The sequence below is a fragment of the Poeciliopsis prolifica genome, unplaced genomic scaffold (assembly GCF_027474105.1).
Source record: "Poeciliopsis prolifica strain line A6 unplaced genomic scaffold, Auburn_PproV2 SCAFFOLD113, whole genome shotgun sequence".
Lineage (NCBI taxonomy): Eukaryota > Metazoa > Chordata > Actinopteri > Cyprinodontiformes > Poeciliidae > Poeciliopsis > Poeciliopsis prolifica.
In genome coordinates this window covers 623,060-638,655 of record NW_026562488.1, presented here as the reverse complement: position 1 = coordinate 638,655, position 15,596 = coordinate 623,060, and the positions used below count along the sequence as shown (strand labels likewise).

At 40.2% G+C, this 15,596-nt stretch overlaps 1 protein-coding gene across 1 annotated transcript; it reads right to left on the bottom strand.

Annotated features, from left to right (window-relative positions):
• Positions 1 to 330: 330 nt before the first annotated feature.
• On the bottom strand, positions 331 to 9,079 carry chrna1 (cholinergic receptor, nicotinic, alpha 1 (muscle)). The gene is made up of 10 exons (XM_055024054.1): positions 8,865 to 9,079; positions 6,143 to 6,285; positions 5,155 to 5,199; positions 4,638 to 4,747; positions 4,330 to 4,525; positions 3,933 to 4,170; positions 2,342 to 2,565; positions 2,127 to 2,241; positions 1,718 to 1,842; positions 331 to 1,049 (listed from the first exon to the last, which is right to left on the bottom strand). The coding sequence occupies exons 1-10, from the start codon at positions 8,917 to 8,919 to the stop codon at positions 921 to 923; spliced, it is 1,380 nt and encodes a 459-aa protein (XP_054880029.1). The 5' UTR covers positions 8,920 to 9,079; the 3' UTR covers positions 331 to 920.
• Positions 9,080 to 15,596: the final 6,517 nt, after the last annotated feature.

Below are 15,596 nucleotides of genomic sequence, written 5' to 3'. Positions count from 1 at the left end.
CCACATCTACACAATAATATATGATTCAGAGTAGATTCAGATTCAGGTTCCTTTGCCTGAGAAAACTTACAAATTTAAAATTAAAGTTTTTTTTTTTTCTGTTTTCCTCTATTTCAGGTCTGAGATGCATCTTATGCACTTGCAAGGTAATAATTGAGATGCATTAACTTAAAACGAAAAAATGAATTCCCAGTGATGATAATAATTTGAGCTGAACTTTTCAGCTGGGAACTGCTGAAGGTAAAATCTACAAAAGAAAACGTGGCTCAAACATTAGGGGAAAAAAACGTAAGCTGATTTGCTTGAAAATCAAAACTGTTGGCCGAAAACAACTTTTAACACAAAAACATTTTACAAGAGAAATATTGGTAGAACTATGATGGTATAAATTTCAGATAACTAACTTTTTTCTTCTGAATATCAACTAAAATCGCAATTACATGTGACAGTATACACAAAAACGTAAATCATCAATGACTCAGGCAAAACCAATAAATAAAACTTCTGGTTAGGAAATATTTTGCCTGCATTAGAAGATTATGAGAACACAATATTCTGTCAAAAAAAAGAAAAGTATTTTACACATCAGAGTAATGATACACCCTGCATTACCAACAAGGTTACAATAACAATCTAATAAAATCCATTCATAACAAAAATGGTATGTATTTATGAATGGACAGTTAAGTTGCTGCTGAAGTTTCATCCCTCTTAGTAAAAACACAATCCCTCAAACGTGACTCCAGACTCTGGGCTCCTTACAGCGTTTTAGCTTCCAGCTCAGCCTTCATGTGCCAGAAATGCCACACAGACCGCGTCAATATCACGACCTCGAAAGGTCCACAAACGAACCGTTCTGATCCCTCTCAAAGCATGGCTTCTAACTGTATTGTACGCATCCTCCTTTGTGGGTTAGCTTTTCATAGCATGTTGAGCTCTATGAGTCTCCCAGCGAAGACGGCAAGCGTTCCGATGATGCACACGGCCATGAAGACGCACAGCAGGATGTGATCCAAAACCATCGCCACAAACTTCCATTCTTCTGCCGCCTGCAGTGAAATGAGAAGACGTATGTCATTGGGTTTAGGTGTCTTCAAACTTGGAGGCAGAAACTGCAATGGAAAACTGGTTTGCAAATGATTAAAACTGTATTTCACAATAATAAATGTTATGTTTTTATTTGAGAGTTATGCTACTCTGGTATCTACTGTCAATTAGCAGCTTTCACCACTTAACAGCTGTATTTTACTCAGAAGACTACATCCCTAAAAAAAACTTGATAATGTTTGTTATTTGATTCTATAATATTCAATTTATATTCTAAATATTTTATTGATCAAGAAGAAAGGTGTTATTTTTTGGAACTCATACAAACTCATCTATTACATGTTTCTTCACTGTAGGAGGTGAAAGCTAGTAGTAAGATGGATTCTCTGATTCCTTACACATTCATTTTCAGAGGATCAAGAACAATCTCCAGAAAACAACAACTTTTCTTCATTAGTTTTTCAGTCCCTGAATCTGATGCTGCTACCCTAACAGACGATAGCCAATGAGATCACATTCTCTACGGCAGACTGTGAGAAGGTCTGCAGGATTTCCAGTAGTCCTTAGCACTGAAGGACCGAAACGCTTCTTGACTTTTGTAAACATTTGTCTCGATCCTTCTCTGTCTAAATCCAAAATGTCACCATCAGATGTGCAGACAATGTCTTACATTGTTAGATTCCTCATCTGACTTCATGGTTTCAGCAATGTACTTCACTCCTTCGATGGCACTGCGAACATCAGGGTTCTTCATGATGGGAGACTTATAGGTTACACTGGCTGGGGTGGGGTTACCTGTAGAGGAGAGACGGCGGTTAGTTAGTTAGTCTGCCATTTTGGATTGTAAGAACAGAGTGGATGGAACGACTCCAGAACTAGAAGGATGAATCAGCCCTTTATTAAGTGCAACCTGTCAACAATCAAACTTCTTTAGGTGAAGTCATGAAAAATCAGAATGAGAAAGTTTCAGAGAAATTACATTTTCACCCAATATAAGATGGACCATCTCTCAGGTTCTGTACTTTCTTTTTTACTATCAACTTACTTGGTTCTGTGCTATAGTGCTTAAAGTGTCTTGCCTGAAATGTCTGATATGTCCATGTCAGTAGGGAACAGTCTCTTCTGGTTGATCTCCTGACTGGGTCGCTTCATTGTTGAGAAAAACATCATGTTTGGAATGGTTTCAATGAAGACCTAACAGGACACAGAAAAAAAACAAAACTGATCAAGTTCAGCTCCTTATGGAACAGATGCGTCGTTTCTCACTTTCCACCACAGAGCAAACAGCATGAACCTTGCGTATCCAGGCAGGCATGGTGTGTGTGCTGGGCGAGCGGTGGTGTGTGTTGATGACGATGACCGTGATGATGATGGAGGCGATCACAAAAACCATGGTGAAGAGCATGTATTTCCCTATGAGAGGGACGGCGCTGGAAGTGGAGGGAATCAGCTCAACGATGACCAGCAGGAAGACAGTCAAAGACAACAGGACAGAGATGGACAGCGTCATCTTCTCGCCTTGAGTCAGGGAGAAAAGAAAACATGTCTGAAAACACAATGCAGGTAACAGCAAAGCACCTCAACACAACACCACACTGCACTTTCATCATGTGGAAGGTATGGTGTAAAGCACCGATGTTTCATAAAGGGGTTATATTAGCAAAAAAGGTTTTTTTTGTCCAGTTATTAGTAACAATAATTGTCTGTTTGGCAGGATCCTGTTTTCCTCTCTCAAAACCTTTATCATAAAACCAACTACAGAGGGAATAACAGGAATTAGAAACATCAGCTGACTGCAATTCATAAATACTTGAGACTCCCTCTAAAAATGTATATGGCCTATTTTGATAGTTCTAACACTAAATATACCAAAATATGCTTTAATACACACAGTGGAAATTCTGTTAGCACTGTAGATGTTACTGTAGAAGCTAACATCTACAGTAATCTCTCTTGGAGAGCAGATTGGTTCGACAGATTGGTTGTATCTTGGAGGTTCAACCAATCAGTTCCAGGGAAAACAGACGGCGCTCCTGAATTGGCTACTTTGCAAATACCAGCCAGTAGCATGACATGTTCATGTTTTTTGAGGCACTTTGTTGCTTAGTTAAAAGTTCACTAAACTCTAAAGCATGTCTTCTGAAATTAACAATCACAATGAAACATTGGGAACCATAATGGATCACTGACAGGTCAGACTAAAGTTTCTATGCATTTATGAGTGAAATACATTATTGTGCTGCTTTGACAGCAATAATTGATGTAATTGCACCAACTTACTCTTCCCACCCATATCTGACTATTTGTTTTAATACTTTAGTTCACCAATTTTTTCCTGCATTTATTATGAATAATAATAAAAATACTACTACTACTACTACTAATAATAATAATAATAATAATCTGGCCATCTGACATTTTTTGTTTACCATGAGACACAATTCGCCACCAAGATAAATACACATGCATGTCAGTGTTTTACTTTTTCCCTACTTCATAAAATTCATCTCTAAAGTATCAACACACTATTAAATTTATAAATATGAACTACAACTTTTGTGAAACAATACTTTAAACTCAAAATGTCAGAGGGAAAAAAAAAATCAGGAAAGGCTTTTTTTCTATTATTAAAGCGTTGTTGCTGGCTCTCTCATGTCATTTCATAGGTTAACTTTTCTGTGCTTTCTTTCTTTTAAAAATGTTTTCTTTCCAGGTTCCCACATTATTTTATGGCTGTTCTCTTTTCACCTCTTTGAAACTCAGCAAACACTCTCTGTAAGAGTCACATCAATGCATGCTTCTGCACATTCATTGTGAGAACTTTGAAAATGAATTATTCCCTTACATGGTCAAAGAAAATGGCTGCTGTTTCTACATTTACCTACCTGAATCAGTAGGGAGGTAGAAGACGAGTCCAGTGAGAAAGGAGAACAGCATGCAGGGAATTATGACATTGACAATGAAATAAAGGGGAAGCCGCAGCATCAGGAAATGGTAGGTGATGTCCAGATAGGGCGTGTCAGGGCAGCATGTATAGTAAACCCAGTGTTTCCAGCTCCTGTAGTCCTTCAACACCCATTCACCCGACTCCATGAAGTTACTGAGGTCCGGTCGGTCACTGTCCTAAAGCCAGAAAGCAAACTTAAGACATGCAAACACTCATTGAACTTCATGTTTCATCACATCACAATGATCATCAATGTGTTTTATTGGGATCTTATAAGTGAACCCAACATAAAGTAGTCTGTAATTATGACTTAAAAGTAAAAGCTGGACTCTTACTGGGTTGATGATGACTAGTGTGCCGTCATACGTCCAGGTACCCAGTTTCATGCTGCAGTTCTGGAGGTCAAACGGGAAATGAAGGACAATGATCTCGCAGTAACTCTTGTAGATTGCAGGTGGGTTCCATGTTATCATGCCCGTATGCTCCAGCAGGACTTTGGTCTCATGGATGATGGCAAAATCCCCATCAGCACTGGAACGAGGAACAGGAAGGAAGCAGAGGGCAGACAGAGTGTGACCACATATTCAGTTAGCTAGAGCTGAGAGTCGATGTCTGTATAAACCAGAGCAGCAGTTCTGCTTACTTGTTGTACAGAACTAAGTCGGGTTTCCAAATGTCTGTTGAAGGAATTCGGATCTTTTTGATGCCTCCATAAGCATCTGGATCCCACTGCAGGTTCACATCTTTCCATTGCTGGGATGAAAAATGGGAAGACAGCCCTCCAAATAATTCATCTGTTTATTTCTTCTCACCCAGGTGATTGACCTCATTAAACCAATTTAATTTGATATAGATCAGGCTGATCTATTGATCATGAATGATATTTTAACACAAATATTTTGGATTGGATGTGTATGGAGGGCCAAAATAAACTTGATTTAAAAACTAGTGGGTGTCAACAGATCAGTAATAATTTATTGAAGTACTTATTTCCTTAAAGCAAATACATAAATAACGGCCCTTTTGGCCCTCCATACATGTGTATCAAATTCATGTTTAAAACCTTCCTAGTCATGCTACCCATCCTTGAATTGAATTTATACAATGTTCTGAATTAAATACATTACAGCTACACAAAGGTAAACACACAAAACAGCTACCTGTCGGAGGCGGACATTACTGGTCACAATCTGGTTGACTTCATCCTGAGAAAAATAAAGGAAGAACGTCAGAGATAGAAGTGACCTTGTTGACCTGCCATCAAGTTTGACAAACGCCTGGCTTTCTTTGGGAATCATTAACAGCAAACTGATCTTTACTAAACCCGACCTGCCTATTCCAATTTTGGTCAATATCAATTTATTGTCTGAAAGATTTCTAAATATAGTAACAAAATCGTCAAGATGGCAAAATGGAGGACTATTGATAACCAAGCAGATCCAGATTAGACGGGGTGGTCTGTCAGTCAGCTCTCTCCAAGGGCAGAGAAAAGTTGACAATGGCTGATTTTCAGACTTGTTCAGATGTAGATAACATTGATTTCACATGCAAATATTGACCGATCACCATAAAATTTGGGAGATTGTGGCTGATTTATCGATGGGCTCTTACTAAGTACATAATAGAATAGATCAACACAAGAGAGCCGCACCAAATGTGGGACATGTGAAATAAAACAAAATATTTTTTTAAGCACAACAAACATGAGGAGCCATGTTACATGGTTGAAGGCTAAGCTAATTGTAAGTTTTCTACCTTTCAGAGTCATTGAGACTCAAGGCATTTGCTTTATGGAAAGATCTTTGGAGAAAACGTTTGATGAACTCCAGAGGCCCACAAAATTTTTTCAGATTGTTTTCATGTATTCAATAGTTTTGCCTCTGTTTTGTCTGAGGTATTCAGTTGTTGTGTTTTTTGAAGCATGGCATCTTGTCTGGTGATCTGGTTGTGTTTGTATGGATGCAGGTGGCAGGGGTTGATGATGGGGGATCACATTGAGTCAGTAACTGGTTTCTAATCAAACTTCTGAATCCTAATCTAATCATGAAAAGCCAACAAATCTCCTTCCCTACATGCTGGTTGTAAATTTCCAATATTTTCCAAACTGTTTCCACTCTTGGAAATCCGCAGGGAAACTGTTACTCTTACCACACTAATAAGTTGGATAAGCTGCAGGCCCACTGTCACTTCTACAGCATCGCTGAAGTGGTTAACTGGACGAACCACTTTGTTATAACCGGTAAACAGGGTTTTCACCAGTTTCGTCTCGTCTTCTGAGCAGGATCCCAACCCTGAAGCAAAAGAGATAGACACAGTTTCAATCAGGGCTTGCCCAACTTTAGGTTCAAGCTTAATGAAATGCATTCGGAGGCAATGCCACCCTCTCATGCCCTTCAGGAATATTTTCACAATGAGAGCTGAAGTTAGGAAGTTCTCTTTACTCTGGTTCCTGCTCTGAACTTTTCCTCGATTTGCAACCAGCGATTTGAAACCCTTAATTTCAGAAACATGAGGACTGAAAACAGGTGCAGACGAAAAGCAGGATGACAGGACAATGTCTGATGAGAGACAGGGAAGGACAAACAGGGCAGAGAGCTTCACGGCAACACTGGACAAGTGACTGACATTCCATGCCGGTGAAAAGCCTGTCCACTGGCTGTCGCTCAATCAAATCCGTCTCCATAGGTTGTTTGTGGATCTAATCTCATCGCTCAGCAGGGGATTGAAGCAGCCGGCTCTGGCCAACAAATTGTCATGAAATGAGTTTCAGCTTGATATGAGTACACATAAAACACATTTACCACCTCTCCATACTCACAATGCTTTAAGTAAACAGACTTAGATGATTTCATCCCTACTAAATGTGCTGCCATAAACTGAGTCAAATGGCATTGGCATAGGAAAACAAATTAAACAGAATTGAGTAATGCAGTATCAATTAAGCAGTCTTACCAGTTAAGCTTCTTCACATTTTGTCACGTTACAACCTCAGACAAACACCAGTCTCGTTATTTGGTGGACAGTGTACAAGGGACCCATTTGTGGACATTTTTGTAGACTGTAGCTTGAAATAATTTCTGGAAAATTTGACCATTCGCACGTTTGTACAGCACATCTACAATGTTCAACAGAAAATGCAGCTTGGAAAGCAATGCTGCTTGACACACTATTGGCTGCATTTGCAAAGCCGTCAATTCAAAAGGACCAATTAGCGTTTGCATTGTGTGTGCTAATGCATATTAAGGTATTTTTTGGTGTGTGAACAACTAAAATAGGAAGTTCGAATAGTTTTTAGAGGGATCTCAAATATTTGTGGGTTTTAGCTATTTGCACCTCATACCTCAAGAGTATTGCAGTATTGTTTTAAAAATTAAAGACTTGTAGCCTTTTCCTTCCACTTCACCATTGGAAGCTACTTTGTGTTGGCATATCAGATAAAATCCCAAAGAAGTACACTGAAGTTTGTAGTTCACATAATTTCATTCTTTACAGTAAGTGGGATGGTCAGTACCTTTGCTGTGATAGTGAACATGTCAGACAGATCAGTGCAAATGACCCGACAGACAGCAGTGGGAGCCAAGTGACATCCTTTGTGTGCTATCCTGGGAATGTACAGGCAAGTTTCCCCCAGCCTGAGCTGGACAAACTGGGATCAAGTTTCATTAAGCCAGCAACAGAGAACATACACATGTACCCTCACACATGCACATGTACCATCACACATGCACATGTACCCTCACACATGAAGGTTCGGTTTCCTTCTATTCGTTCTATTTCAAGTTTTTGTCAAAGATCAGGAGGTCAGGGTTGGTGTAACGTGGTGTACATTTCTTGTATTTGTCATTATCCTGAACGCCTGCTTGCATCCTGTTTGTTGTCAAGTCCGTGTTATTTTATCCAAGAACAGAAATAGAAGGGAAGAACAAACACCTGGAGCTGTCAGTCACTGACCTCTCACTCTGTGTTGCTATTTGCTGGTCTTCTACTGCGCCAGCAATCGGGTGACAAAACGGTGGAGGGGGGTTTAGATGTCTCTCTGTTCCAACACAGCTGATTGAAATGGTCCAATTACTTCCTCTGCATGTCAAAGTTCTGCAGAGGTCTGTTAATGAGCCGTCATTTTGTTCAGGTGTGCTAAACCAAGAAAACTCTAAAACATGCACGATCCCGGATGTTGAGAACTGACTTTGGACACCACTGCTCCAAACAGCATGCTATTTGTTGTCTCTTGCCTCCACCATTTTAAAATTGTTTACATGGCAGTAATTTGATTTCTCTTAGAAAGAAATTGTGCCAGGAAATATGCAAATCATTTGTAATCATTTGTTCAGCTGCTGAAGAGTAAAATGCAGATCTCTGCATCTGATTCTTAGTCTTTTATCACCAAAATACAAATTAAGCAAAAAATTGTAAAATCCTTAGATTTACACGACTTATATTTTCCCATACAAACATCTGCATACCGCACATTCATTGTTAGTCACAGGACTTGCTGAAAATTATTAAAAATGAACATACATTTTTGTATTTTTATCATTTTCTGTCTACATTTTCATTGGAATATTTTTCAATTGATAAAAAATAGGGTAACTCTCCCCTGTGTCTGACCACACTTGATATCACTACGTATCTACATATATTACAGTGAATATGATATGAATCTTTGACATATAAATTAGATTCTTAGGTCGTACCAATACCAGTTTTAAAGATGAATTGTTATAAAAACAAATCAGTGACCTCACATGGTTTCAGTTTCTAGGATGAGAAGAGCTATGTTGTAAATGCATTTATAAATGAGACCCTTCAGAATCTCTGTTTTCAGAACCAATTTCCAAATTCATTAACACCAAATATAAAAAATTCTTACCAGAATATGCACAAAGAATCCATGTGATAAAAATCAGGACCTTATGAAGGTGCATATCTGTGCTGTAAAAATCCTTAATCCCACAGGAAACTGTTGAAGTGTGTCCAGTTTGAAGATCCCAGTGTGACACATATGCTAAGTATGCATTGAAATAGATACACTGAAGCTGTAGCGTTCAATGAAGAGCTGCAGGGTGTATGTGGTGAGGTGGAGCAGCCCAGGTTGTGAACTCTGAGCTCTTGCTTTTTATAGAAAACACTATGCAGCTTCCCCAACCCACCAACTTCTCAACCACTCACCAAATGTCCAGGCAGGAAGACAGCTGGGAGGACTTGTCTTTGATGTTAGCTGTTGTGAGCCAGGTTTTGTTCATGGTGTTCATGTTGGTTATCTGTTAAACGCAAGAAATAAATATGTCTCTGTGTGTATTTGTTTAAGGAATATTATTAAGGTAAAAAGTAGTAACAGTTCTTTGGTTTTCTGTCTGAGCACTTTTCTTGGAATTGCCAGCCAAACCTCTACCAGATTGATGGAAAGCATCTATTGCTTCTCTTTGGTTATTATTGACATCTTTCTTTATTGGCATTATGTAAACACATATGTATGCTGCAGGATAGCAAAGTTATAAAACCTTTGGGTCTACAGAAGAGATACAGGAGAGATCAATAAACGGCTGCTTTAGGACACTTTTAGAGCAGGACACTGAGACAGAGAGGCAGACAGACAGCTGCGCTCTGCCACTGATGAAATGAGAAGCATGTCAGGGGACATGCTGTTATTTGAGTGACATGGACACACACACACCCACACACACCCACACACACACACACACACACACACACACACACACACACACACACACACACACGCACACACACACACACACACACACACACACACACACACACACAAACACACACACACACACCCCCCACCCCCACACACACACCTACTTATCAGCTCACGTGGCACGAAAAAATTTATTGGGTTACAGTCAGACTGAACAACCGAACAACTGGAATGAATCAGGGATAAAATTTAGCACGTGTCTTTTGCTTCCAATAATCAGTATATAATAAAAGCAAATACTAAAGTCTGTGACATACCGAACCAAGTGCTGAAAAAAACAAGTGAATGTATGCTGATCAATATGTGATGCATTCACTGACAAAATTAGTATGGGAATAAATGTGTAGTTCTTTATCATTTCAAGCGCCTTTATTGAACACTTCTAAATTCATGGCCTTAAAAGGTAAACATGTGGCACAGAACTCCTCACAATATATTACTGACCTTTTGTTAGTAAATTACCTTAATGTTACCATTACTCAGGCAATAAGCGATGAAAAACCCTGTTCCTTTTTAAGTTGCCTATTTGCAAACAACAAAGACTCAGATACTGAGTAGTGGACGGATGCTGAAGAGTTTAAGGCGTGGCATCTTCCAACTTCCCTGGGTGCCCTATATGAGAAACACATCCATATTTAAGCTCTTTCTGAAGTTATAAAGATACATTTTCTGCTTTAATGTTGATGCCAATTGCAGGATTGATGCCAAACTGATAATAATCAAAATAAGACTCAGTCTGTGGAAACGCAGGAAAACACGGAGAGAGTCTTACATGTGTCTTACATGCTGGATTTCGTTGTCCCTGTCCATGTAGGTTCCTGTATTGGCACTCAGTGGTGAGCTGAAAAATGGAGGTCTCTTGTACATTTTGATTTTTGCAGAATGACTTTTGGCAAAATCTGTTGTGGCATCTGTCATGTTTGTGGGAGGTGACACCTTTCCACTCCTCACTGAGCTAATGAAGTCGTACTCTCACAGACAACTGGACAAGCAGAGAAGAGTCTTCAATTATCAACTGTCAAGGACATGCAGGCTTGTGTAAAATGTCTTTGACATCCTACCCAACAGATGGTAGGTCTTTTGCACAACCATCATCCTTGACTGAGATAAGATCACCAAAATGGATATGACTGCTGGCTGTCTCCACGATTCCCTGAGAGACTGCAAGTCAGAAGCGTGCACACCACAAGACTGATAGACAGGGAAGAAGCTGGTTTGTAAAAGGACAGGGACTATTACAGTTTTTACAAGGATGAAGAGGCAACTACAACAATCAAGCCAAGTTGCAATTTGACTACCATAAATGTTTTGTTTCCCCTAACAGCCTTGGCGACATAAAGAGAATCAAGGCTTCACAAACCAGGATTTTATCAAAGTATTGATTTTGAGTTTGTAAAGTGAGGCTCATGATTTGATTGGGATATGCTACTCCAGTGGTAACTGGGTCAGAAGAGACAGAGTCCACCCTGGACAGGTAGGAATACTGAAAACATTGATGCTGATAGCTTGTCTCACCACTGGATGTGGAGAACTAGATTGATTTGGTGCACAGAGATGACATCCTATCGGAGCAAATGTTTTGACAGTAGAGATACATTATTTGTCAGTTATCTCCTGGTCAATGGCAATCTCTGTTTACTGTCTGCTTAATTCTCAGTGAAGCCCTAAATTCTTCCAGACCATAATTTTTCTGGATCTACCTGCGTCATGAAATAAAGCAGCATGTGATGAACCCTACCTGTTTAAAAATCCAGGAGACTTTCCTGCACCAGCAGAGAAGAAGATCAAGGTCATGCTGCTCTATAAATAGGCACTGAGACTACTTTCAAAAAGAGACTTGCTCCCTCGTGTGGTCTAATGATGAACTGCACGTTTGACTCAATAAAAGTTAGTTTATTTTTCATTAATTTGGTCAGTTTTACAGCCTCCCTGTGAGTCAAGACCAGGTCTCTGTGAATTAATAGAATATAGCAGTTCTAAAAATACACAGAAGAAAACAAATAAAACAAAATGAATACAAATTTAAATCTGATAGACTGTAACCTTAACCCCAGTAACCAAGCTACAATTTTATGGGTATACGTTGTATCAGATTTTTCAATATTTATTGCCAATAATCAATAAAAAAAGACATTTGAAAGAAATGCTACAGTAGTGTTCACATTTATACTATGTCTGTCCCAGTAGTTTAAATGTAATATTTGTTCATGTTTTCCTCACATTAGCAAAGCACCTTCAACAGCATAGACTATTATACCTGTTTTCAGATTAGATCATGTATGGACATATATAAAATATAAAGCTATAATTCATTTCTAAAGATATTTCAGATTCTTAAACATCGGTGAACAGTTTGTTGAAGGGCCCTTTAAAACATTTTGACCTCTATCTGGGTGGTGATGGAGCTAAGCTAGCAGTCAGATGAAACCTTACGGTAGTTGGTTTCATCTGTTAACAATATCCTCTGCATAGCGAGTATTATAGAGACAAATATTGGGAGACCTCAAACAAATAAAACAATCCAAAAATAGGCTATGCTAAACTCCTCCACAGCAATGTGAAAGAGGAAACTATTGCTTCAAACTGCTGATGATGTTCCTACAAGCTGCTGCTCGGTTGGTTCTAGTTTTTCACTCACAGCTTTTCCTCTTTGGCTTTGTTTTTGTCGGGAGTATATGTTCTGTGTGGACTGTTTTGCACACCAAACCACTTTTAGTAAACCCATTATGAGCATGTGTTGCATACAGTTAGGGCCAGAAATATTTGGACAGTAACACAATTTTCGTGAGTTGGGCTCTGCATGCCACCGCATTGGATTTGAAATGAAACCTCTACAACAGAATTCAAGTGCAGATTGTAACGTTTAATTTAAAGGGTTGAACAAAAATATCTGATAGAAAATGTAGGAATTGTACACATTTGTTTACAAACACTCCACATTTTAGGAGCTCAAAAGTAATTGGACATATAAACATAACCCAAACAAAAAAGTTTTTTCTCAATATTTTGTTGCGAATCCTTTGGAGGCAATCACTGCCTTAAGTCTGGAACCCATGGACATCACCAAACGCTGGGTTTCCTCCTTCTTAATGCTTTGCCAGGCCTTTACAGCCGCAGCCTTCAGGTCTTGCTTGTTAGTGGGTCTTTCCGTCTGAAGTCTGGATTTGAGCAAGTGAAATGCATGCTCAATTGGGTTAAGATCTGGTGATTGACTTGGCCATTGCAGAATATTCCACCTTTTTGCTCTCATGAACTCCTGGGTAGCTTTGGCTGTATGCTTGGGGTCATTATCCATCTGTACTGTGAAGCGCCGTCCGATCAACTTTGCAGCATTTGGCTGAATCTGGGCTGACAGTATATCCCGGTACACTTCAGAATTCATCCGGCTACTCTTGTCTGCTGTTATGTCATCAATAAACACAAGTGACCCAGTGCCATTGAAAGCCATGCATGCCCATGCCATCACGTTGCCTCCACCATGTTTTACAGAGGATGTGGTGTGCCTTGGATCATGTGCCGTTCCCTTTCTTCTCCAAACTTTTTTCTTCCCATCATTCTTCTGGTACAGGTTGATCTTTGTCTCATCTGTCCATAGAATACTTTTCCAGAACTGGGCTGGCTTCTTGAGGTGTTTTTGGGCAAATTTAACTCTGGCCTGTCTATTTTTGGAATTGATGAATGGTTTGCATCTACATGTGAACCCTTTGTATTTGCTTTCATGGAGTCTTCTCTTTACTGTTGACTTAGAGACAGATACACCTACTTCTCTGAGAGTGTTCTGGACCTCAGTTGATGTTGTGAACGGGTTCTTCTTCACCAAATAAAGTATGCGGCGATCATCCACCACTGTTGTCTTCCGTGGACGCCCAGGCCTTTTTGAGTTCCCAAGCTCACCAGTCAATTCCTTTTTCCTCAGAATGTACCAGACTGTTGATTTTGCTACTCCAAGCATGTCTGCTATCTCTCTGATGGATTTTTTTTTTTTTTCAGCCTCAGGATGTTCTGCTTCACCTCAATTGAGAGCTCCTTTGACCGCATGTTGTCTGGTCACAGCAACAGCTTCCAAATGCAAAACCACACACCTGGAAACAACCCCAGACCTTTTAACTACTTACTTGATTACAGGTTAACGAGGGAAAGGCCTTTTGAGTTAATTGCAGCCTTTAGAGTCCATTGTCCAATTACTTTTGGTCCCTTGAAAAAGAGGAGGCTCTGCATTACAGAGCTATGATTCCTAAACCCTTTCTCCGATTTGGATGTGGAAACTCTCATATTGCAGCTGGGAGTGTGCACTTTCAGCCCATACTATATATAAATTGTATTTCTGAACATATTTTTGTCAACAGCTAAAATAACAAAACCTGTGTCACTGTCCAAATATTTCTGGCCCTAACTGTATGTTGGTGATAACAGACTATGCAACCAAGTACCCAGAAGTGTTTCCCTTAAAGACAATTAAAGCAAGAGCTGTGGCTTTCTCCTTGGTGCAACTGTTTTCAAGGGTTGGATTTCCCTTTGAAATTGTGACAGATCAAGGCACTAACTTCATGTCTACTCTCCTAAAGCAGGTATATCAGCTGCTGGGATTAAGGGTGTTCGAACTACCCCTTACCATCCACAGACAGATGGACTCACAGAGCGGTTCAACCAAACACTGAAGCAAATGCTGCGTAAGTTTGTGGATGAAACCGGCTCCGATTGGGATCAATGGCTGCCTTATCTCCTATTCGCCTATAGAGAAGTACCACAGGCCTCCACTGGGTTTTCCCCTTTTGAACTTTATATGGCCATGAGGTGAGGGGACCTCTGGCATTGTTAAAGGAGACCTGGGCTGGAGAAGAGGGGAGGGAGGGGCCTGTTAATGTTATCTCCTATGTTATGCAGATGAGAGAGAGGCAACAAAAGATGACAGCTTTGGCCCAGCAGCACATGGCAGAAGCTCAAAAGTACCAGAAGGTTTGGTATGACAAATCGGCCCGGCAGAGGACCTTTGTCCCAGGCCAGAAGGTTTTGGTCATGCTACCATCCAGTGAGAGCAAGTTTCTGGCCATGTGGCAGGGGCCATTTGAAGTAGTGAAACAGCTTGGACCTACCACCTATCAAATTACTAAATCGGGACAACCGCATTCCACCAAAGTGCTGCATGTGAACCTCCTTAAGGAGTGGACAGAGCGACCTAAAATGGGGTCGGACGTCATGCTGATTAGAGCTGTGGAAGAGGAGGAAGCTGTTGATGATCAGTACCTACCCTCATCAGCACCAATGGAGCTTGACTTGAAACATCTGTCAAGTGAACAACTGCAGGTCAGAGCATTATGTAATCCTCAAATATTTAAAGAATATCCAGGTCGTACAGATATTCTTGAACATGAAATTGTGTTGAAAAGTGATGCTAAAGTTAAACGTCTGAGCTACAGGACTCCAGAACGCCTGCTCAGCTCCCTGAAGAGAGAGTTGGAATTGATGCAGTCCCTCGGGATTGTTGAATCTTCCAAGAGTGAGTGGTGTAATCCTGTCGTCTTGGAGCCGAAGAAAGATGGAACAATGCGTTTCTGTATAGACTTCAGGTACCTTAATTCTGCGTCAAAGTTTGACTCCTACCCTACTCCTCGCATTGATGATATGGTCAATAGATTGGGCAAAGCTAAATACCTCACAACTATTGACTTGTGCAAAGGTTACTGGCAAGTGCCCCTTTCCAAGAAGTCCAGGGAGTTACGGCCTGTCGGACTCCTTGGGGACTCTTCCAGTTTACAGTTTTGCCCTTTGGACTGCATGGCGCACCCGCGACCTTCCAAAAGCTTATGGATCAGGTACTGCGTGGATGTGAGGACTATGCCTGTGCCTATCTCGATGATATTGTGATATATAGTAACTCATGGG